The 23066-nt window shown below is 48.5% G+C and overlaps 1 protein-coding gene across 2 annotated transcripts in view; it reads right to left on the bottom strand.

Annotated features, from left to right (window-relative positions):
* CTU2 (cytosolic thiouridylase subunit 2) overlaps window positions 1-23066 on the bottom strand; it is a 773185-nt gene that overhangs the window by 325062 nt on the left and 425057 nt on the right. For both annotated transcript variants that reach the window (XM_069635914.1, XM_069635904.1), the window contains exon 8: window positions 7092-7227. In XM_069635914.1, coding sequence (XP_069492015.1) covers window positions 7092-7227 — 136 coding nt within the window. The remainder of the gene's footprint in view (window positions 1-7091; window positions 7228-23066) is intronic.

Below are 23066 nucleotides of genomic sequence, written 5' to 3' on the forward strand. Positions count from 1 at the left end.
CCAGAACCCATAGCACTTTCTGGGTCATGCTACTGATCCAGGAAGCTTGACTATCATCTTCACCTTTATAGTCTATATGGGATCCCAAAGAGCCACATAATAGTGCCTCCAGTCATCTCAGAACTGTTGGATTTCACTGGGGAAAAATGAATCAGGGAATTATACAATTGGCAAAATAAATGAGAAGGCTCAAAATCGTGAGCAAAAGATTACAATTTCTTATACACAACCTTATCTGTGAGTCTTTGTTCCATCCAGCATGCCTCTATGATATGATATGTGGCATTTATGAAGTGCCTATACACAAGTGTTTCAAGGCGCGACGAGGCAAGGGAGGGGGAAAAGAGAGAGAACAAAAAACAACGATTTCACTAGGCCTGGTGACAATGAGATCACGCAAGTGCAAGGGAGCGGGGAGGGGAGAAGTGCCGGGGTGTGGCGGAGAATGGGCAAGTGCAGGTTATGGAATCAATACAAGTAGTGCAGTCAACAGGTGGCAAGTGCGAGTAATAAAAGTGCAGACAACAGGTGCCACTAAGTGCAGGAAGGGGACTGTAGGGATACAGACCACAGTGCAGGGGATGCCAGGTGGCTGTGCGGGTGTGCAACTGGACGGCAGGGACCTGGGCCTGAGTTCAGAGGGTAGCCAGGTGACCAGTGCAGAATCAGACAGGCGATCAGCAGGGGAGAGGAAGAGAGAAGGCAGAAGCAAAGAGTAAGGTCTTGAGGTGCTTCTGGAACCGGAGATGGTTCTGCTCACGTTTCAGAGACAGCAGGGAGGCCGTTCCAGACGGAGGCGCCAGCCGAAGAAATATCTGCCCCCAGCTTGTTGCTTGGAGAATCGACTGACCCTCAAGGAGATGGAGGAATGAAGAGCTCGAGTGGGAAGATATTTCCGGAGAGAGAGTTTGAGGTATAGCGGTCCCAGGCCCCAGTGTCATGCCTGCGCCATGGGCGCACACATTGGCAACCATCATGGACTATTTGTTATTCAGTCATCTTCAGAATACTCTTGGAACAACCCCTATTCACACTTTGGTACTTAATTCCCATTTGCGTGACTTTGGTGCCTTCTATATAACTCAACTAACTACATGTACCACAATGCACCTTTCTACAGCTATCAATTCCTGGCCATTCCCATTTGTCAGCATTGGAACCACAATCCCCAGAAGCCCTAGGGATCACTGCTGCTTCCACCATCTCAGGACCAGAGAGGGAGGAGGCAGATTATATTCAGGTGTGCTGCTCCAGGTGCTGCCAATTAACCTTCCTCAGTACAGGGCAGGGCGGTATTTAAGCAGCTGCCTGCAGGAGCTCAGTCTCTTGCATCAAGAGTCCTCCCAGCCCCTTTTTTTGCCTTTTGTCTCGAAATTGTATGCTGTTCCTGCTGCTGCATTTTCCTGCTTTTGTTCCAGTGCTCTTTCTGGGCTTCCTGCCTTGCAGCCTGCTACACCCTGCTGCCTACAGCCTAGCCTTTTGGGCTTCCGGCCTCACAGACCTGCTCCTCTGGGCTTCCTGCCTTGCAGCCTGCTACACCCTGCTGCTTACAGCCCTAGTCTTTTGGGCTCGCTGCCTCACAGCTCTGCTGGGCTTCCTGCCTTGCAGCCTGCTACACCCTGCTGCCTACAGCCCTAGCCTTTTGGGCTCCCTGCCTCACAGCCCTGCTCCTCTGGGCTTCCTGCCTTGCAGCCTGCTACACCCTGCTGCCAACAGGCCTAGCCTTTTGGGCTCCCTGCCTCACAGCCCTGCTCCCACTGGGCTTTCTGCCTTGCAGCCTGTTACACTAGGCTGCCTACAGCCATAGCCTTCCGGGCTCCCTGCCTCGCTGCTCTGCTCCTCTGACCTTGCTCCTTGCTACTCTGCTCTGCTGGGCTCCCTGCCTTGCAGCCTGCTACTCTCTTCTGCTTTCAGCCCTGACCCTCTGGTCTCTCTGCCTCTACGCCTTGTTCCTTTGGGTTCACTCCTTGCTGCCCTACTCCTCTGGGCTCTCTGTCTGCCGCCTACTACAGCTCTCAGTCATGCTCCTCTGGACTCTCTGCCTTGCAGCCTACTACAGTCCTCTGCAATCCACTACAGTTTTTCTGTACCTTGTACCATTCGGTACTGCAGCCCTGCTTCCTTGTTTGCAGCCCCCCTCTTTCCTGGCTGCTGCTCCCTTGCTCTCTTCCTTGTTTGCAACCCCTTGTTCTTGATCCCTGTCCTTCTCTTCCTTGACTCCTCTGTCCTCCCCTTTAGTTTACCCATTTCTATCGTACTGTTTCTTCCTTCATTCCCTTCTGCTAGATTTCTCTTAGACTTCCTTGTCCCTGGTTATTTCTGTTCTTGTCTCTCTTGTGTTTTATGTTGATCCTTTGTACAGAGCTTGACTGTTGGTTTCCGGCAGGCAACCTCTGCCCTTTCCCTTGTCACGTTTTCTGTTTAACAGACACCCACAGCTGTTGTTCCCAGCCATGAGCAGACAGAGTGGGCCCCTGTAATAGTAATCCGTGCAGAAGGCTGGAGTTTCCAAAGGTCCGTGGAACACTCTTTTTCCATATCTGCATACACCCCAAGAGGGAATCCCGTTTGTTTGTATCTTTGTATTTCCTGCTCTTTTCTGTTCACAACTACAGTTGCCTACTTTTCTTTCTTGTTGAGTTTCCTACTGTGTATGTACTTATCTGTCACCTTACATCAGCACAGCCACCCAAACCCTACCTGGGAGCCCTGTGCCACTCTTGACAGAGTGCCCTCCTTGACAGAATGCAAGAGCCAAAGAATTCTTGTTCCATAGGCAGGAAAGGCACACACAGACCAAAAATGCTTTCCTTTCGATTCAAGAAACCTCTGCAAAAATCTAAAGTTTTCTTAAGGACGGCAAACAAAAACCCTACTTTAAAAGACAGACTCGCCCTAATAAACAAAGGTTTACAAGCACAGTACTACACTCACTGGCTTGCTGACCCTTCTATGTGGACCTACTATGACATTTGCAACTATGATCCGCAGTCTACAGCAAGAAAATGAATTCCTGCAGATTTTGTTAGCCCAACCAGTGGAAAACACTCATGAGTTTTCTGGCATTTCTTTTGACACTGCATTTGACATTCAGCCAGTACACAAACCTTGTATTCCTTTATCCCAGGCTGCCCTGTCTCAGGACCTATGTCGTAACACTGCTAAAGCCAAGGATATTGCACTCATTGTGGCAGACTCTCAACCAGAGTACGCTGTTCCCAAACTGATATGCTCAAGATCAGCTTGGCAAGCTACACAACCTCCCCAGACTGCTGGAAACACTCATTTAACAGGACAAGGCATTCAGTATCCTGAGGTTAGTGCAGCTGGTCCTGGGTACAAAAGACCAATACGGACCATCGGTTGTCTTAATGCTTCCTCAGTAACTACTAACCAGGATAACTCTAAGGTCAGTCTTCCTATTGCAACACCCACAGTTTGTGCTACACCAGATTCTGAAGCTGTAGAACAGGCTAATGGAACATACATGTTACAAGAACAACTCTTACGCCTTAAAAGACAAACCGAAGACCTCTATGATGAATTTGTCTATTTGCATAGTAAGAATCTAGCCAAGGGACATAATTTACCAGACCATCTGGCACTATGCACAACCCCCGACATTCTGTCTTTAGAGATTGCCATGATAAGGCCTGGAAGGTTAGGATACAGACTTATACAGAGCAGATGGAAGACCTGAACTTGGCATATGCATACCTTCTAAAGTTTGACTTAGCTCATTCACTTACTAGCCACAGTAACTCAGGCTGTTGCTCAGATAGTGAAGAATTAACTCCTTCGGTGGGCCAAATCACTCACACTGCCTTTATACCACAAATCAAGTGTAATCATCTGGCTGGAGATCCTGCTGAGTCAAAGGATTGTCCCGTTCTTACCCTTGATGGCAGTCCTTTACTCACACTTACAGCCTCTAAAGAGGTGACCAAGTCAGAGAGATACTCTGCTTCTATGGACTTTTGTGCACTAGACCATGTGTCAGATCCTGAACTATACCCAGTACCTGTCTGGAATCCAGCTTTGCCAACAGTCAATATCCCAGACCCATCTATCCACCGGAGCACACAAGACTTTGAAGGCCAGCCATCAGAAAGCCTACCCTTCCCTGATCCTCCGTCAGCCATGCGACCTGTTACAGAATCTGCAAGCCCAATCTCTGCTGCTCCTCCTGCTAGTACTCCTAAATCTGCTACTGAAGCAGCATCTCAAATCACTCTTACTGCAGTTGAAGCACCCCCTTCCTCTCTGCCTACAAGAACAATACCTGTTGCAACGCCAGTTAACAGCTCTCCTATTAAGGCTACAGCTCCGGTTGTTCCTGCTGGTGCCTCTGCAGCACCTAAACTACCAGACTGTACTCCTTCAGTCTCAGTTGCGTCCCTGCCCGCTGGTACTCTTGTGGCACCTATACTCCCAGCTGCTACAGCACCTGAACTTCCGGCTGCCATTCATGATCTCCCGGCTGCTGTGGCTTCTGAACTCCCTGCTACTCAGGGTGTCCCTGCAACATTTGTGACTCCTGAAGTCCCTGCTGCAAATCTTAATGTTGCTATTGCTGCTTCTGAATATTTGGAAGACCCTCCTAGAGCAACCTATTCAGCTCTATCTCTGGTTCCACCTTTCAGCACTGAACCGTTGCCAGCCTTAAGGAAAACCACTACTTTCAAAGAAATATATGCCATGGAGCCTGCAGCAGATCTTCAGTCTCTCATGAACGCACTGTTGGGTTTTGGGCCCTTAAGACTGTGTCCTTTCTGACTTCTACCTCAAAGGTTCGGAACATTGGTATTGTCTCCTCCCTTCAAGACTCTCACCTTGCAGCTTTAAACAGTTTTTGGAGCTTCATGATGTGCCTTTTTGGTATAAGACTTTTTCACGGTGTGGCAGGTCTTGGTCTTGCTCTTCTTGTTGGTCAGTCTTCAGGGAGCCTGGAGAGGGGCATACTGTCATGCCTGCGCCATGGGCGCACACATTGGCAACCATCATGGATTATTTGTTATTCAGTCATCTTCAGAATACACTTGGAACAACCCCTATTCACACTTTGGTACTTAATTCCCATTTGCGTGACTTTGGTGCCTTCTTATATAACTCAACTAACTACATGTACCACAATGCACCTTGCTACAGCTATCAATTCCTGGCCATTCCCATTTGTCAGCATTGGAACCACAATCCCCAGAAGCCCTAGGGATCAGTGCTGCTTCCACCATCTCAGGACCAGAGGGGGAGGAGGCAGATTATATTCAGATGTGCTGCTCCAGGTGCTGCCAATTAGCCTGCCTCAGTACAGGGCAGGGCGGTATTTAAGCAGCTGCCTGCAGGAGCTCAGTCTCTTGCATCAAGAGTCCTCCCAGCCCCTTTTTGCCTTTTGTCTCGGAATTGTATGCTGTTCCTGCTGCTGCATTTTCCTGCTTTTGTTCCAGTGCTCTTTCTGGGCTTCCTGCCTTGTAGCCTGCTACACCCTGCTGCCTACAGCCTAGCCTTTTGGGCTTCCTGCCTCACAGCCCTGCTCCTCTGGGCTTCCTGCCTTGCAGCCTGCTACACCCTCCTGCCTACAGCCCTAGCCTTTTGGGCTCCCTGCCTCACAGCCCTGCTCCTCTGGGCTTTCTGCCTTGCAGCCTGTTACACTCGGCTGCCTACAGCCATAGCCTTCCGGGCTCCCTGCCTTGCTGCTCTGCTCCTCTGAACTTGCTCCTTGCTACTCTGCTCTGCTGGGCTCCCTGCCTTGCAGCCTGCTACTCTCTTCTGCTTTCAGCCCTGACCCTCTGGTCTCTCTGCCTCTACGCCTTGTTCCTTTGGGTTCACTCCTTGCTGCCCTACTCCTCTGGGCTCTCTGTCTGCCGCCTACTACAGCTCTCAGTCATGCTCCTCTGGACTCTCTGCCTTGCAGCCTACTACAGTCCTCTGCAATCCACTACAGTTTTTCTGTACCTTGTACCATTCGGTACTGCAGCCCTGCTTCCTTGTTTGCAACCCCTTGTTCTTGATCCCTGTCCTTCTCTTCCTTGACTCCTCTGTCCTCCCCTTTAGTTTACCCATTTCTATCGTACTGTTTCTTCCTTCATTCCCTTCTGCTAGATTTCTCTTAGACTTCCTTGTCCCTGGTTATTTCTGTTCTTGTCTCTCTTGTGTTTTATGTTGATCCTTTGTACAGAGCTTGACTGTTAGTTTCCGGCAGGCAACCTCTGCCCTTTCCCTTGTCACGTTTTCTGTTTAACAGACACCCACAGCTGTTGTTCCCAGCCATGAGCAGACAGAGTGGGCCCCTGTAATAGTAATCCGTGCAGAAGGCTGGAGTTTCCAAAGGTCCGTGGAACAATCTTTTTCCATATCTGCATATACCCCAAGAGGGAATCCAGTTTGTTTGTATCTTTGTATTTCCTGCTCTTTTCTGTTCACAACTACAGTTGCCTACTTTTCTTTCTTGTTGAGTTTCCTGCTGTGTGTGTACTTATCTGTCACCTTACATCAGCACAGCCACCCAAACCCTACCTGGGAGCCCTGTGCCACTCTTGACAGAGTGCCATCCTTGACACTCAGAAGGCCTTGTGGACAATGCAAATTCTGGTACTTCCAGGCTGTCTCTAAAGTGAATATAGGGGGCAAAGGGACATGGTCAGGTTCCAGCATAGTTCCTTTTCACCCACCAAAAGTCGTTTAGGCTCATGGCGATCCAAATCACATCGCCTGGACTGAGAGCCAAACCCAAACAATTATTGTTAAGTAGGACTTGGGTAAAAGGCATGAAAGTGATGTTCAAAGGTAATCAACAGGAAGTCCGAACCACCACCATCACAATATCCGCCTGGCAGACACTGGCTGCAAGATAATATTTAATGGTCAGTAAAAATCCTATATGACTATATGCAATCATTTTTGTATACATTGTTTCTGAAATCCATTTGTTTTGTTATTAGCGTTCTTTGTTGGCCATAGTATGGTTTTCATTTCATGACATTTCTGGTTTACGCTACAGATAATGATACAACAAATAAAAGCTAAGGCAGTTTTATTAAAAAGCACCCGCCATTATGATCCCCTGCACCTTCAGTGTAACGTATGCATCTTACAGTGTCTGTGGCGAGGAAGGCCCCTCGGCCAAGCGAGAGGTTGGTCATAGACTTGATGGCAAGGCGTGTACAGCTGTCTCCAACCATCACCTTGGCATATCCATGTGTTCTGGCCGTATGAAGGATCAGGTGTGTACTGTAATATCAAAAGAATACATCACATTATTCAAAGAGATAAAAAGAATATACAAGCATCTTAGCCACGTGCAAACCTGCACTTTATATCTAGGAAATGTCAGACACAAGACAGGTCCTATGTGTTTTGAAAGACTTCTTTGAAAGTTTGCATTTTGTTTGAGCACTTTTGGTCAACCTGAATTCACCAATTTTTTGTTTGTTTTTGTTATGGGGTCCCCCATATCCTCCATCCCTAGCCCACGTCCCCCCCTCCCAACATCAACCCACACCCATATTTGTATATGTAATTGGTCGATTCGACTAAAAGTGCATGAACAAAATGGGGATATGGCAGGCTGCACCGTAGAAGTAGGAGTGATTATGGGTTCTCCTGAGAGGCTACCACACTAGCATTAGGGATAAAGAGCACCGATAAGAGAATTTTACCAGACTTTCCCAATACCACCCCTTGAAAATAGTGGCATGTGCCGCTAGCGCTGTGATATTTGGAATGGCTTATGACACCAATTATAGTAGTAAGTGCAAGAGATGATAACGATCTGTGAAGTGATTTGTAAAACGTAAAAACATCGACGACTGTTTCGAATCTAGAACATATCCAAGCAGTTATTTGTTACTATTGTTTGTTGTATTAAAAGACTGCTTTTGGTATATAAGTCTTTCGTTTAGATGCATTCAGTTTTTTAAAATGGGCATAGATGTACCCAGTCGCAAAATAGAGCATTGCGCAAAGGATGATGCACAATATGTCACATTTCAAATCACCGGACAGGAGACCAGAATCAATGGTAGAGCAGGGGCTGGTGAGGTAATTGCGGGAGCACAAGGGACAGTGTTGCATTATGGGGAAGGGGGAGGGAAAGGGCATACTTGCCGTGGGTGGCATTTACTGGGCGGCCCTCTGCAACATCGCTCTTCGAGAGGCGATATTAGGACTTAGATCCTTTAGGAAAAAATGGGTTATATCTTTGTCTCTCCGTTCTCATAGAATGTCACTTCGTTCACCAGGAGCCATATTATCTAACATTTGCACTAGTGCTAATAATAAAGCAAATGAACTTAGGGCAGGTTTTGCTGCATTGTGTATTATGTAAGAGAGCAAATGTATTTTTTTTTGCCCTAAACCATGTATAAAGATTTTTGCAATTGAGTGAGAGAAATGGTTTTGCGATTTGTTTTCTGCCAGCATGATAGGGAATGTAGCAACCAAGGCTGCTCCAAATGTACCTAGGACCCTAGTATGATACTATTTTGAACCAAGACAAGAACACTGAGCACCCAACTAGTTTTTCTTTTTTATGCACCATGGCAAAAAGGAACTGTTTCTCCACTTTTCCAATGCAAAAGATAGAAATTTCAGATAAAATTGGGTTAAATGTCACACAGTAAACACAATTAAGCCGTTTCATGGTTGCTCCACCACAGAAATTTCTATGCAATATTGATTGGGGTCAAACCTATTTACAGCATTGTGTACAACAGTACCAACATCGGTGCTAAGCACATTGATTTAATGTTTATCACTTCTGCAAACATCACAGGCCCCTTATGTTACCTCCAGGAACAGCCAGCAGGACCAGTATTTCATAGTTCTGAGTTATTCCACATAAAAACAAATGTATGCCAACATGTCTCTTGTGTCTTGCAAGGTCTATGATGTCAGTGCAAATAAAGTGGTCAAATCATTTAATACTTTCAAACATCACACTGCTTTCTGAAGTTCTACCAGTGCGACAGACTAGTTAATTGTACTTAATAGTTTATGAATACATTATTTGAATCAAAACTAAACAGATCACTGTTTGGGGGATTTCCCACAAATCCTCTGGTGAGGGCTTCTGAAGACCAACCCGCACTGTACAGTGATTCCCTAGCATCAGTCCTGACTCTAAAGTAGTAGATGGCAGAGCAATCCAGGCTTCACTCTTCAAGAAAGGTGGTAGTAAAGCAGAGCTTACATACACAAACACTCAAAGTAAAGTCCACACAGCATCCTTACTGAGAAATAAGGTCTTTATATATAGTTGTGCATGGCACCAAATGCAGGAGATTACTTGAAAAAAGAAAGAATGCATTAAAAACAATAAATTGGCTTCTAAAAGAAACAACTTTAATCTAAACCAGCATGCAAGAAATCAGAGGTAAGGAAGACTATTCAATACTTTTATTTATTTATTGCATTTGTAGAGCGCACAAAAACCCAAAGGCGTCAAGGCGCTGCGAGCATAGAAGCATGGTTACAGATACGTACAAGTCAGGTATGCACATGGGGGTTGCAAGTCACATCAGTTCAGTTAAACAGAAAGGTTTTGAGTTTTTTCTGACGATGGAGAGTTCTCCATTCTGAGGTGGGGTCGGAGGGTGTTCCAGAGTGCGGTGGCAGGGGCGGGGAAGCTGGATCATCCTGCCCTGACTCTTATGAATTTAAGTGTGTGCAGGAGGTTGGCATAGGTGTTAAGAAGGATTTCTGAACTCTGACCTGGAGGGGCAGAGGTTCAGAAGGACAACCTAGTTTCTTGGAACAGGGTAACCTCTGGACAAGGCAGACCAATCAGGGTAGCTATGGCAGGCGTTCAAGACTAAGTCTCAGGAGGGGTGAGGGTGACTGAGGACCTCAATGAGCACACAGAGCAAGGGCACTTACAAATTACTCCAGACAGGTGTTATATCACAAATATAGACACATTTATTACAAGGCCTTTGTAAAATAGCAAAAGAATCACAATAACACTAAGTAAACCAACACATCCCACTCAATACAATATATATACACAAGACCATTGGGGTCTAAAGGGTTTAATGCACGAAATATGTCGACAACCTAGATGGGAAGGAAACAGGCAATGCAGGTTATCTTTAGGCCCAGTTCAACATCAATAATACACCTAACTAAGAGGCAGTCCAAGCCCTACGAAGAAGGGGGGAGCCTTGTGCTCAATAGTACATGCACGCGCTTGTGCCAATGGGCAGAATAGGGTCTCTTCAAGGGTCTCTAGCAGCTCAGAAAGGTGGATGAGGTGATGCAGAACAAGTTCCCACTATTCAAGAAGGATCTCCACTTGAAGGCAGAGGCAGTTTGATAGTGCAGGATGGAGTCGCTATTTCGCAATAGCTGTGGAAAGGAGAGGGGCCCCCAGGGGCCACTCGTGTGTAAAAATGGGCTCTTGCGCTAGGGTCCACCAGTTGGGGTAAGAAGTACTCACCGGTCCCCGACGCAAGCAGACTCAAACTTCGCCAGTTCAGTCCACTTCGCTGGCAGGTTCCAATGCGGCAAAAAGGACATCTCGGCACCTTTCAGTTCCTAAGATACAGCTATGATTCCCAAACGGGACAGTGGTGATTTCTCCGCTCCGGGTGGAGGAATCGGCCCAGTTTCACTGCAGCAGGCTTCAGAGGCAAGAGGGTCACAAACACAGCGAACTCGCACAGGTTGTTGCTGCGGCAGGGCAACAAAGTAACCACATTTACTCCGGTCCTGGTGCACTCATCTCACTTCAGACCTGGGAACGCCAAGTGTACAAAATTCGGCGTGAGGGTGCCGTAGACACAGAGCTAGCAGTATACCAAGTTTCAAGGGTCTCCTCGAAATGGTGGCAGTGACAGAGCAAAGCAACTGGGTAAGATGGTGAGTCCACTGGTTGGCCCAGGGACACTTCAGAGAAAGCTTACTTGCAGGGTTTGATGAAGGTGCCGAGAATAGTTGGTCCCACTATTCCAATAGGTCGAAGCGTCTTCGCAGACCTTCTAGGGCGACCAGATGCAGAAGGGTCCCACGGGACGACAGCGTGCTCAGGGTGCCAAACCTTCCAGCGGGTCACCAGCGGTTCCTCGACTCGGCTTTGTGTTGCAGGATACTTGGATCCTATCCTTTGTTCAGTGAGAACCCAGGAGATCGACATGGTAGTGGCGTTTTCAGCCTCCTCTTATCCAAAGCTCCCTTCGCGCCAAAACAGAGGACCCAATGGGAGATCTGCTCACAAACACACACACACACTCCATACATGGACCAATCACGGACCACAGTGGTCCCAGGCATTCATGGCACTCCAGACTCTCTGGCACCCAGTATGTGTATTGGAACCAGACATTCCAGCCCACATCCTGGAGGCACACACAAGGCATGACCAAATAAGGACTGACCCGGGTCAACTCGACCTGGCAAAGGTGAAGGGGCAAGATGGCCAAAGGACAGGACAAAGAACCTCGTGGTATGGCCATTTTGGAGCCAAGCCACCTATTCGTGCCAAACGCGGTTAACACGGTTAACATGATAGGAAAGGGTTAAAAATAATGCGAAAAGATAGCTGCCACCAGTCCTGTCCATGACACATCAGCACAGTTCATAAAAAGTCCAGCGAGAGTATCTAGAGCCTTTGGCAATGACTATAGTCCCAAGTGTGCTGAATGGTAAGATACATTGCACACTTGTTACATGTTGCAGAAAAGCTGCAACATGAGGAAAGGACTAAGGGAAACAAAGTCTCCCAGTAATGACTGTCTTAAGAGCATGGCTGTTTCCCTATAAAAGTGAGCAAAAGCCCAGAGGAGTACAGCTGAAGGCTGTGCTTCTCTGGCAAAGTCAGTCAATGGTGTCTAAACAGCAGCAAAAAAGTTTGGGGGTTGACACATGGAGGGAAAATTACATACAATTATGAAATCTTTCCTAACAATAGGCAGTTCCGGCGGGTCTGGAAGAAGTTGGTTTGGTGATACGCTCTGAGGGGTATTGGGGAGCAGTGTTATTGATGCAACGGTGGGTCAAGGCAAGATCTTTGAAGGAGAGACGGCCAATGGGCGTCTCCCCTGGCTTGAGAGATGTGGTCTGATTTTTTTTTTTGGCCAAGGGCAGCCCATAGGGTGTTGTTTTGAACAGTTTGGGGTTTATGCAGGTCACCTTTGGAGATGCCGACGAGGAGAGAGTTGCAATAATCAAACTTGGAGCAGATGGTGGCTCAGGCGATATTGATGCAATTGTCGGTGGAGAGGTAGGGGCGCCTGGCGTTGATGTATATGCTGATGAGGCGATGGAGTTCACATGCTTGGTGAGTGAGAGTAAAGTCCAAGTGGCCGCCCAGGGTTTTGACTACTGGAGAGACTGCAACAGTGTTGTTGTCAATTGGGAAGTGGGAATATTCGGGCTCTAGGTTCGCTAGGTGGGCTGGGTTGCCGACAAGATGGAGCTCAGTTTCATTGTCATTCAGACAAAGCCCATAAGTCGCCATCTAGGATTGGACAGATTCATAAATGCAGTTAATTTTGGCGGTGTCTTGGTAATGGATGCCGCAGAGGTGGATGAGAATCTGGGTGTCGTTGGCGTAGTTGGTATATTTGATTTGGTGGGAGTCGAGAGGTTGTGTGCATTGGCAGGCATTTCACGTTGCTGCTGTAGGTGGCTGGTGGTCGCTCGGGAGTTGTGCGCATAGGTGGGCGTTGGGTGATGCTGATGTAGGTGACTGGGGGCCAGTGCGGAGTTGTGAACATAGGCGGCCGTTGCCCGATGCTGGTTTAGGTGGGTGGGGCCAGTGGGGAGTCGTGGGCATTGCAGTTTGTTGGCATAGGTGGATGGGGGCCAGTGGTGAGTCGAGCACATAGGAGGGCATTGCACATGCTGGCATAGGTAGCTGGGGGCCAGTGGGGAGTCATGCGCATGGGCGGGCGTTGCGGCAGGCTAGCGTAAGTGGATGCAGAGAGCAGTTTGGCGTTGGGGTGGGTGCGGGCGGAGGGCTGGTAGGTGAATAAAGGAGACGCAATATAGACGGATAAAGAGCAGCGAAACCAGCGCATAAGGGCTTACCATGGGCGGGTAATAAGCAGGTGTGAGCACCGGGGTTGGCCAGGGACCTGCAGTGGTTAGGGCGTATAAGGCAGCACTGCGGCAGGCTGGAGGGATGCTGTTGTAGTCATGAGGATTAAGGAGTGCGCTGTGCATCTTTAGCACCAAACATCTGTGGCACAAAACTCCACGCCCTTGGCTTGCAGAGGCTTTGCCACAGAGGATTCGGTAGGCCAGTTTTAAAGGCAAGAAGGCATCAATCGTAGAGGCGTAGGGTGCATGGCGTAGTCATAGCGAGCGTCGATCGGGCAGCGTAACCTGTGGCTTTGCCGCAGAGGGTTCGGTCGGCTTTAAAGAGTGTTTAAATATTGTTAGAAACTCTTTAACAGACTAAAAGTACAAAAGCAACAGCAGCTCAGAATTGTAAGATGAAACCAGTAAAGTGTTACTAGGATCTGAATAAAGATAGCAAGGAGGCAATCTTTGGGCAGATGACGAGGGATCCCACCAGAGGATATCTATTTATTTATTTTATTTTTGACATTTAACATTGCATTTTGTACTGGAGTAGATAGAATACATGATATGAAAATAGCAAAGGCATAGAATGAAATTTCTTACTCGTATTTTTCAAAGAGCCAAGTCTTGCCAAGTTTCTTCAAGGTAGTGATAGAGTGCTCATTATAGATGTGCACGGGTAGGGAGTTCCATAGTGTGGTGTGGGGGGCTGTGACACAGAAGCAAATGCTGCCAGATCTTTTGCTTTAAAGCGTGGGGCGGTCAGGTGCATTTACTGCATTCCTAGATTGCCAGAGTCATGAATGGAGTCCATTTGGATTTTTAGATCCAGCAAGGCCATTTCCGTACTGTGCTTGGGGCGAAACCCAGATTGCCTATTGCCAAGAAGGTGGTTTTGCCAGAGGAAATGTTTGACTTGGCTATAAGCAAGATGGCCTAGACCTGAAGATGACATGCATGAGGCCTATGAATTAAAACTATTGCTGGAACCATGTTCCAAATGCAGTAAATGTCACAGTCAGGGGATTTGGAGGAAGGCTGGCAGGTGAAGCCCCAAGGTACAGAAAAGCAGGACCAGCAATAGGCTTAGTAGTCGTACTAAGACTAAAGGAAAGCATCTGTTAACTACAACAGCGGCAAATGCAGAGACTGGCCAGACTCCCACAATTGTCCTATCCATATAATCTCTAACCAACAGTATGCATGGACCGACCAAAACTTAATTACGTTTAACATTCAGTCCATACCAGCCAGCCTCTCCCCTACCATTGCACCGGCTACTGCCACCCGCAATAAACGTGACATCACTTGTGACAGACTCCTCCCAGTCCTCCCGGCTCTCAATGACCAGGTTCGCTCATGCTCCGACCCCACGGTTATGGTTGACACCTTTAACCTTGCTATGCAAAAAAGCCTTGGATATCATCGCCCCATCCAAACTGAGAAAACCCAAACCTCGAGCCCACCTGAACTCTTGGTTCACACCCCAGCTCAGAACCCTGCGCAAAGAAAAACAAATTGCGGAATCACATTCGAAAAGCAACCAGTCCCCAGCCAACAAATTGTGCTTCCTCCTGGCCACCCTTAACTACAAGGAAGCCATATTCCAGGCTAAAAAAAGACACTTACAATAAACGTATTGAACAAGCCAAATCCAACACCAATGAATTGTTTAGAATCCTAAAAGAACTTGAAACCCCTGTCACTGCACCAGACACTTGCATCAAAGATAGTACTTGGTGTACCAAAATCCAAGAGGCTTTCCTCGGCAAGATTGCCACCCTCCAAATTAAAATCAATAACAAACAATCAAGCTTATAATCCAACCCACAACCCAACCCTATCCCCACCCTAAACCACCCCATCCCAGACTCTCCGACTCCTTTTAGCTGCTCGCCACTCTCCATTTCCGAAGTGGAAAAGATCATCACCAGCCTTAAACCAACCAATTGCCAAGGCGACCACTGCCCGGCACCGATAATCAAGGAAGCAGCTCATGACCTAGCGCCATTCATTACTATGCTCATCAACTCTTCCTTTAGCTCTAGGATCGTACCTGACAATCTAAAGGACGCGCGGGTCATCCCGCTATTGAAAAAACCTACCCTGGACGCTAGTATACCCACAAACTACAGGCCAATCACCACGGTCCCGTTTTTACTAAAAATCCTCGACCGTGCAGCATATCTACAAATTCAAGATTACCTTGAATCTAACAAACTCTTGGGACTTAGGCAATCTGGGTTCCGGCCACGTGACGGCACTGAAACTGCACTCATAGATTTAAAAACACAGATTGAAGATCTAAAAGACAAAGGCAAACTTGCTCTCTTACTCCTCTTGGACCTCTCGGTGGCCTTTGATCTCATCAATCTTGAAATCCTCTGCCACCACCTTAAATCAGCTGCACACTTCTCAGATAAAGCCACAACCTGGATGAGCTCCTTTTTAGACAATAGATCTATGCGCGTGTTCTCTCCACTAGCAGCCGCCCCACCTGCACCCGTCTCCTGTGGCGTGCCACAAGGATCTTGTGTTTCACCCACGTTGTATAACGTGTCCACCAAACCTCTCATCGATATCTTGGACTATCTGGTTGTCACTTACACCAACTACACCCAGATACTAATCCCCATCTAGAGAGGGCGCTAGAGGGCTGACCGAGATGGCCGCTCCCCTGTGAGCTCCCGGCTGCCTCACGCATGAATCCTGTTTAATCGCAGCAATCCTGTGGCGAAACTACTAAATCTGCAAGAATAATATATCCGAGCACGGCATCTCATCCCTGTCGACAATTCAGAGTGAATCGGACTTGCCTTCCGCGAGAAACTCGCTGCGTAGTGTGGCCTGCATCGCCGCGACCTGTGTGGGGCCTAGGAGTCCCGCCCGCTTGCCCAAAATCCTTCGTAGTCGGACGAGAGCCATCTGCGGGACCTGCCGCGGCCACCTCCAGCGGAAAGCAGCAAGGGGGGAATCGCTCGGAGTCGCAGCGCCCACAGACAGCACTGAGACGGTGGCGGAGCGGGAGGTGCGGGGAGACCCACAGAAGCAAGCAAAACAGGCGAGTTGGCCGCGGTATCCCCTTCATTTTGACTCGCAGCGTCTACCAGCGCGCCTTGATCTCAGCCCTTCACCCACGCCCTGACCAGAAGCTCCAACACAGTAGCCAAGTTCAAGATGGGGAAGCCGGACAAGTCCCAGAAGCGACTCAACTTTGATGCAGGCCCAGCGCCTAAAACACCCATGCCGGAACACCCTCCTGAATCCCCGAACAACCAGTCGGAGGCAGAATTGCAGCAACAAACAGACATCAGGGAAATCCTGATGGAATTAAAAGCTGGGATAGGGGGTCTGGACAGCAAGATAGACTCGCTCTCGTCCAAGGTGGATCTGTTACAACACTGGCTCAACAAACAGCGACAGGCTCGACTCCATCGAACAGAGTGTGTCAGATCTGGACGACGGCACAGCAGCACTCACCTCCCGGGACTCCACGCTTGAGGGGCAAATGAAAAATGTACTCGCCAAAAAATAGGACTTGTAAGGCCGCTCCAGACGAAATAATATCAGGATAATCGGAATCAGAGAAAGACAACTATCAGTCAGAATGGAAGGACACATCAAAAAATTATGCACTGAGCTTTTTGGTCCCACAATCCTATCGCAAATGTTCGTAGTGGAAAGAGCCCACAGAATCCCTTTCTTTGAGACCGGCGCCGGGAGCCCCTGCCCGCCCGATCATTGCCAAGCTTCTGAGCTACAAGGACAGGGTCTCCATCCTTAGAATGGCAAGCAAAAAGGGCCAATTACACTTCGATGGGGACGACATCCAGTTTTTCCCAGACTTTTTGCCGTCTGTCCAAGCCCAAAGGAGATCGTTCACTCAGGTGAAACACAGACTACGCGCCAACCAGATCACATACTCGATGCTCTTCACGGCGAGGCTCTGCATTCAAATGGAGGGAAATACCCACTTCTTCAACTCCCCAGAAGAAGCCTCACTATACCTCGACAGGCGGGGATGCAAGTCTGCAAACCAAACGCCCGGCGCCTCAAACAGAGGAAGAGCAGAGAGAGTTCCGGCGTGACAAACACCTGCGCTACTGACCCGAAGTAAGCAGTAATCATGCCACCAGGACAACCTTTGCAAACGGGAGGCTGAGGACTGTGCCTAGGAAGGCCACCCGCGCCCCGTGCACAGCACGCATTATGTTCCAGTTGGGGGGGTTCCAAATGGACGAGTTGGGGGATTGTCCATGTAAGGAAATTTGTTTGTTGTTGTCGTTCGAAACGTGCTCAGTGCGCCTCTGCCTAACCGCGGGCCTCACCCTGAGCCCCGCCGCCGCCCCTCTCGGGCCCTCCCGCCTAACGCTGCTCCCATGTGCCCGAACTCCGACTCCAGCCTTGCCGCATTCCGGTGTCATTTAAATCATCACTGGTACATTCAAAGTAGCAACCTGGAACATTAGAGGGGGCAACATCCCGGCTAAGACACGCAAGATCCTGCAATTACTCAGACGCCACAAGGTCGAGGTGGCTATGATTCAGGAAACCCACCTCTTGCCGCAAAATGAGCACCTGTGGGCCCGCAGCTGGGGTTGCCATCGCTACTTTTCTTCATACTCATCCTATGCCAGAGGAGTCGCTATTCTTCTCCACTCTTCACTGGGGTTTCGCCTGATCCAAACAGAGAGGGACAACGAGGGAAGGGTGCTTATGGATTCGGGGCATGGTGGAGGGTGAGGAGGTGGTGTTCGTCAACTCCTACGCCCCCAACACAGACGGCGCAAACAACTTTGACTGGGTGCTATCCGCCTCTCGCAAGTGCGAAACGCGACCATAATCTGGGGTGGAGACCTGAACACCCATCTCGACCCACAGAAAGATAAATCAAAGGTAACAACAACTCACCCGTCCAAAGCCAGCCTACAAGCGCAGGAGATCTGTAAAGCGTTTGACCTATCGGACATTTGGAGGACCCAGAATTGGGAAGCCAGAGACTACACATACCACTCAAGTGTTCATAATACGAATTCTCGCATCGACTATCTGTCTCCGCTCACAGTAGCTGGTAATGGGGCGCATGTCAAATACTCCCCAAAACCTTCTCAGACCACGCCACGGTAACACTCGAATGTCACCGGCCGACCACAAGGCCACGTCCTCCACAATGGCGCTTCAAACCTAGATCCCATGCCTATCCGACATTCGCCACCGAGCTAAGCGAGGAAATCAACTCCTTTCTTGACATTAACAAAGGCACCGTCAACTCTGCCGGAGTGCTATGGGAATCTTTCAAATGCTACGTAAGAGGCGTCTGTCTAGCCAAGGAAAACGGATTCCTGAAACTTATTAGACGCGAACTAGAAACCTGCGAAACGCACCTGAAGGAATTGGAAAAGCAGCAAGTCGCACACAATTCAGACCAAATCCAGGCAAGGCTGAAAGAAGAACTTCTGGACTTTAGAAAACTGGCTGAACGGGAGATCAAATTTCTGGGGCATAACCACAGAATTAGACAATACGGCGAAGGCCAGAAGCCTGGAGCCCTTCTTGCTCGCCTTATAGCGGCAGACAGGAGGCCGACCGGGTGGAGAGTATCTGGACACCGCAGGGAAATATGCTGCACAAAGAAGAAGATATAGTCGAGGTGTTCAGGGCTTTCTTCCAGGACCTATATAGCGCCGGGGGCCCAACGGACTCCGATGCGATCCGCATCTACCTCAATGACACTGAACTTTACTGGGTGGAGGGGGACCTCCGTGAACCACTGAATGCGCCCATAACGCTGGAAGAGATTCAAGAAGCCATCAAAAATCTACCATCTTCCAAAGCCCCGGGGCCAGACGGGCTAACTGGTGAGTTTTATAAATACTTTGCCCTTCTAGTTGCCCCTCTCCTGCTAAATGTCTTTGAGGAAGCAATCGAATCCGGCATTCTCCCACAGACACTAAGAGAAGCGAACGTAATCCTGCTACACAAAAAAGACAAGCCCCCCGAAGATTGTAAATCCTACCGCCCCATATCGTTAATTAATCTGGACAACAAAATCCTGGCCAAGATCTTTGCCAATAGGCTTCTCCCATTAATGCCTGCACTGGTACTCGCCGACCAAGCGGGATTTGTGCCTGGCCGAAACACCTCATTCGGGATACGCAGAATGTTTGGGGTTCTGGCAGCACTTGACCCCAATCAGCAGGCAGTGGCGGTGCTGCTGGATGCCGAAAAGGCATTCGACTCTGTTGAGTGGCCCTTTATGTTCGCCGTGCTACAGCAGCTCGGACTTGGGAAACAGTTTATCAAGCTAGTCTCACTCCTCTATACCCAGCCCCTTTCAGCAATCACGCTCAGGCCGACTCGCTCGGCACAGATCAACCTCCAGTGTGGCACTAGGAAGGGATGCCCATTATCCGCTATGATATTCGCCCTTGTGATGGAGCCCCTGGCAGCGGGCCTTAGGGAACGTCATATCCAGAGAGGTCTTAAAATGGGTCCTCATCGGCTAATAATATGCAAAACCCCTGCGAAAACCTTAATCCGATAATGCGGGAAATAATCAAGTTTGGGTTGGTATCTGGCTTGAAAATTAACCAATCGAAATCAATCGTCTTTCCCTTAAACACAAAAACCAAAATAGTCCAAGACGATTTTAACTTCCAGTGGGAGACAGCTCACGTCCGATATCTAGGAATTAAGGTGTCCCTAAGCCACCAAGATATACTGAAAGATAACTACGAAAGCACACTGAAATTATTAAGAGACAAGGTAAACGGGTGGAAATCGCTACCGTTCACCATCTGGGGGCGAGCCTCATTGGTAAAAATTGTAATTTTACCCAAACTCCTATACCTTTTCGCCAACATCCCCATCCTGCTGTCCCGGCGCTTCCTGGGTTATCTGAGAAGCCTAGTTCTAGACCTCATATGGGCGGGCAAACCTGCAAGGGTGGCTTACTCATCCCTCGTGTTTCCAGTCATTAAGGGTGGCCTAGCTCTACCCGATTTAGAACGGTACTACTGGGCGGCACAAGCTCAGTTTCTCAGTCATTGGTAGGAACCACAATTCGTAAGACCGCATGTACAGGTCGAACAGGCACTAGCCTCACCCAACTTGCTAAGGGCCGTGATTATCAGCAATCAAGCAGTGCCACACACGACGCTAAACAAAGTGCAATCCACCTGCGCAGTATGGTGGAAAATAGCTCAAAAGTACAAGATTCAGCTTAGATACTCTCCTCTTCTGCCCGCAAAATTCATCCCCGGGATCCCACTCACAGCTGAGAAAGTGTATCTGAACTGGGCGGATAAATGCAAAATAAAACCTCTAGGTGACTTCTTTATACAAGAAACCTTCATAACACCCCAGCAGGCGAGGGAAACGGGGGGCACGTCCTCCCTGGACATCTTTTTGTACTTCAGAGTGCGATACACCTTGCAGGCCCTCATCCCAACTTTCCCGCAACAACCTCCCACCTGGCAACTACTGCATGAAACCATTCAGGCTCAAGGGGAGGGCAAACTAGTCTCTTCCATCTACAAAACTCTGCTCGCGGACACTCTTCCCTCGAACCCCAAAACAAAGACAAGATGAGAAACCACGCTTCAAACCCCCATTCCTGATGAAGACTGGAGTTATCTCTTACAACAGACACAAAAAGTGGCACTCAATTCCCGCTTCAAACAAATCCACTTTAACTATCTGCATCAAACCTATTATACCCCTAACAAGAGAAACAGACACCACCCTGGGTCCAATGCATCCTGCGACCGTTGTGGGTCCCGGGATGCTGATTTCCTGCACCTAGCGTGGAGTTGCCCGCCAGTGTCCAAATTCTGGTCAGATGTGCTTGACGAAACTGACACAATAATCGGCGAGAGTGTGGGACACTCACCACTGGTGGCACTCCTCAGCCTAACGAGACCCCTGTCGGTACACGTCCGGACACTGGCAAGCTTGTTATTGGTTTTGGCATGCAGAAGAGTGGCTATGGCATGGGGACGAGGCACACCCCGCAACTTAGCGAACTGGAAGAGGGACATCATATACTGCAAAGAAACAGAAACAGAATTCATAAAGACACTCCCTCACCATGCAAGACCCCCAGATATATGGGGCCCGTACATCTCGTACCTCCTCTCTAGCACAGCACCAGCCAGGACAACTGATCAGCCACCACAGACTTCTCTTGTGTAAATGTAAATGCGTTAACTGCCTGCTGGGTGATGGGACTGTCGGAGGGTGGGAGGGCGGGCGTGAGGGGGACACTCGGCGGCTTGTTAACAGCCCACTGTTTGGGCTTTTTGGTACTCATGTTTACTAAAATGCAAAAATAAAGTTTTAAAATACTAATCCCCATCTCAGGTGACTACACGGCTGACTCCCTCGCTATCAATGTCATCTACCAGGTCATCCAGGCGTGGATGGCTCAACACGACTCTGTCTCAATGATGAAAAGACTGAGCTCCTTATTCTTGGTTCGCCACAAAAACTTACCAAACTCGACCCTGCGTTCAAGTCCTTCATCATCGATGGGAATATTATCCCAACCGCCAAGGACACAAAAACCCTAGGGATCTACATTGACTCGACCCTATCCCTGACCAGACAAACTAACTCGGTCTCTTCCGCAGCGGCATATACATGCAAGCTTATTACAGCCTGTCGCCCTTTCCTCTCCGCAACCAAATGTGTCACCCTGGCTAGAACTCTTGTATTATCCAAGATTGATTACTGCAATGCACTGTACCTAGGCACCAATTGCTGCAACCTAAACAAGTTACAAATTGTCCAAAACAATGCGATTAGAGCTGCCCTCAACATTCCTAGGCGCCAACACATATCCGACACCAGACGCAATATTCGCTGGCTCTCAGTCCCACACTGTATCTCCCTGAAAACCCTGGCTCTTGCCCACAAATGCCTTCATAACCAAGCTCCCTGCTACCTGGCCAACCGATTTGCCCTCCACAACTCCATTAGACACCGCAGAATGGCTCATTTAAACTGCCTTGAGGTTCCACATTTCAATCTCCAAAGATCAGGTGGAATTAGCTTCCCCATCTTGGCAGCTAAACTCTGGAACACGCTTCCTAATGAGCTTAGAGCAGAACCCTCATTCCCGAGATTCAAACACCTTACAAAAACCTGGCTGGCCGCCCAGCACATTTAGCCCTGGGTTCTCTGCTTAATTTGTACATGTATATATAACCTGCTTGTCCTCTCATTGCTATCATTATACTTGTAAACTTAATAATTATGGTTCTGTCTGTTTTTCTTATGTTGTAACTAAGTGATGCGCCTGGTGCGCTATACAAATAAATAAAATACAAATGAGTTCCAATGTCAGGATTTAGTTTCGGAGACAGTGCCGGTTCCACGTATATGGTGTGCAAGCAGAGCCGTTGGTGATGGATGGACCAGACAAACTATGCTGACCAGGATGGAGGCGCCTTCATGAGATGCCCAACAGGGTGGTGAATATGACTGCAGTAGACAAGGTCCACAACAGTGAACCTTTGGATCAGGTCAGAGGATACTGTCACCAAAAAAGTGATGGGTGAAAGGTTTTGAATTAATCTAAACGACTGGCACTGCTCTGGGCAACCTTCTACAACCGGTTCTTTTTTTTTAACCCGTCTGCGCTATTTCAAAAGGGGACCAGTTATATGCAAATCAGTCTGGCCAGGACTTGCAGATGCAAACTTAAATATACAAGGCTGGGGGTGACCGCAACCCTCCAATTACATCTCTGGAACCATTCAATCATTTGCAGCTTTCCAAGCAGGGAAGGTCAGCCTCATTCCGGTTTTGGGTGCACACACAAAAGGAACATGGATTGAGGTGCCTGGCAAAATCTCATCCCACTTAAACTGGATCCTATTTACACAAAGGGGCCATTGAGTCAGTTCACATAGGCAAAATTGCAGTTTCCATTGTGAAAAACTATCCTGGTGAAAAAAGCACCAAAAAAAGAAATTGTCCCAGGCCCAAAATGGCCTTAGCTTTTTGGGGTTACAAGGAGCTTACATAAGTGAAAAACAAAGGCT

Source organism: Ambystoma mexicanum, chromosome 1q (genome assembly GCF_040938575.1).
Source record: "Ambystoma mexicanum isolate Mex_15411 chromosome 1q, UKY_AmexF1_1, whole genome shotgun sequence".
Classification (NCBI taxonomy): domain Eukaryota; kingdom Metazoa; phylum Chordata; class Amphibia; order Caudata; family Ambystomatidae; genus Ambystoma; species Ambystoma mexicanum.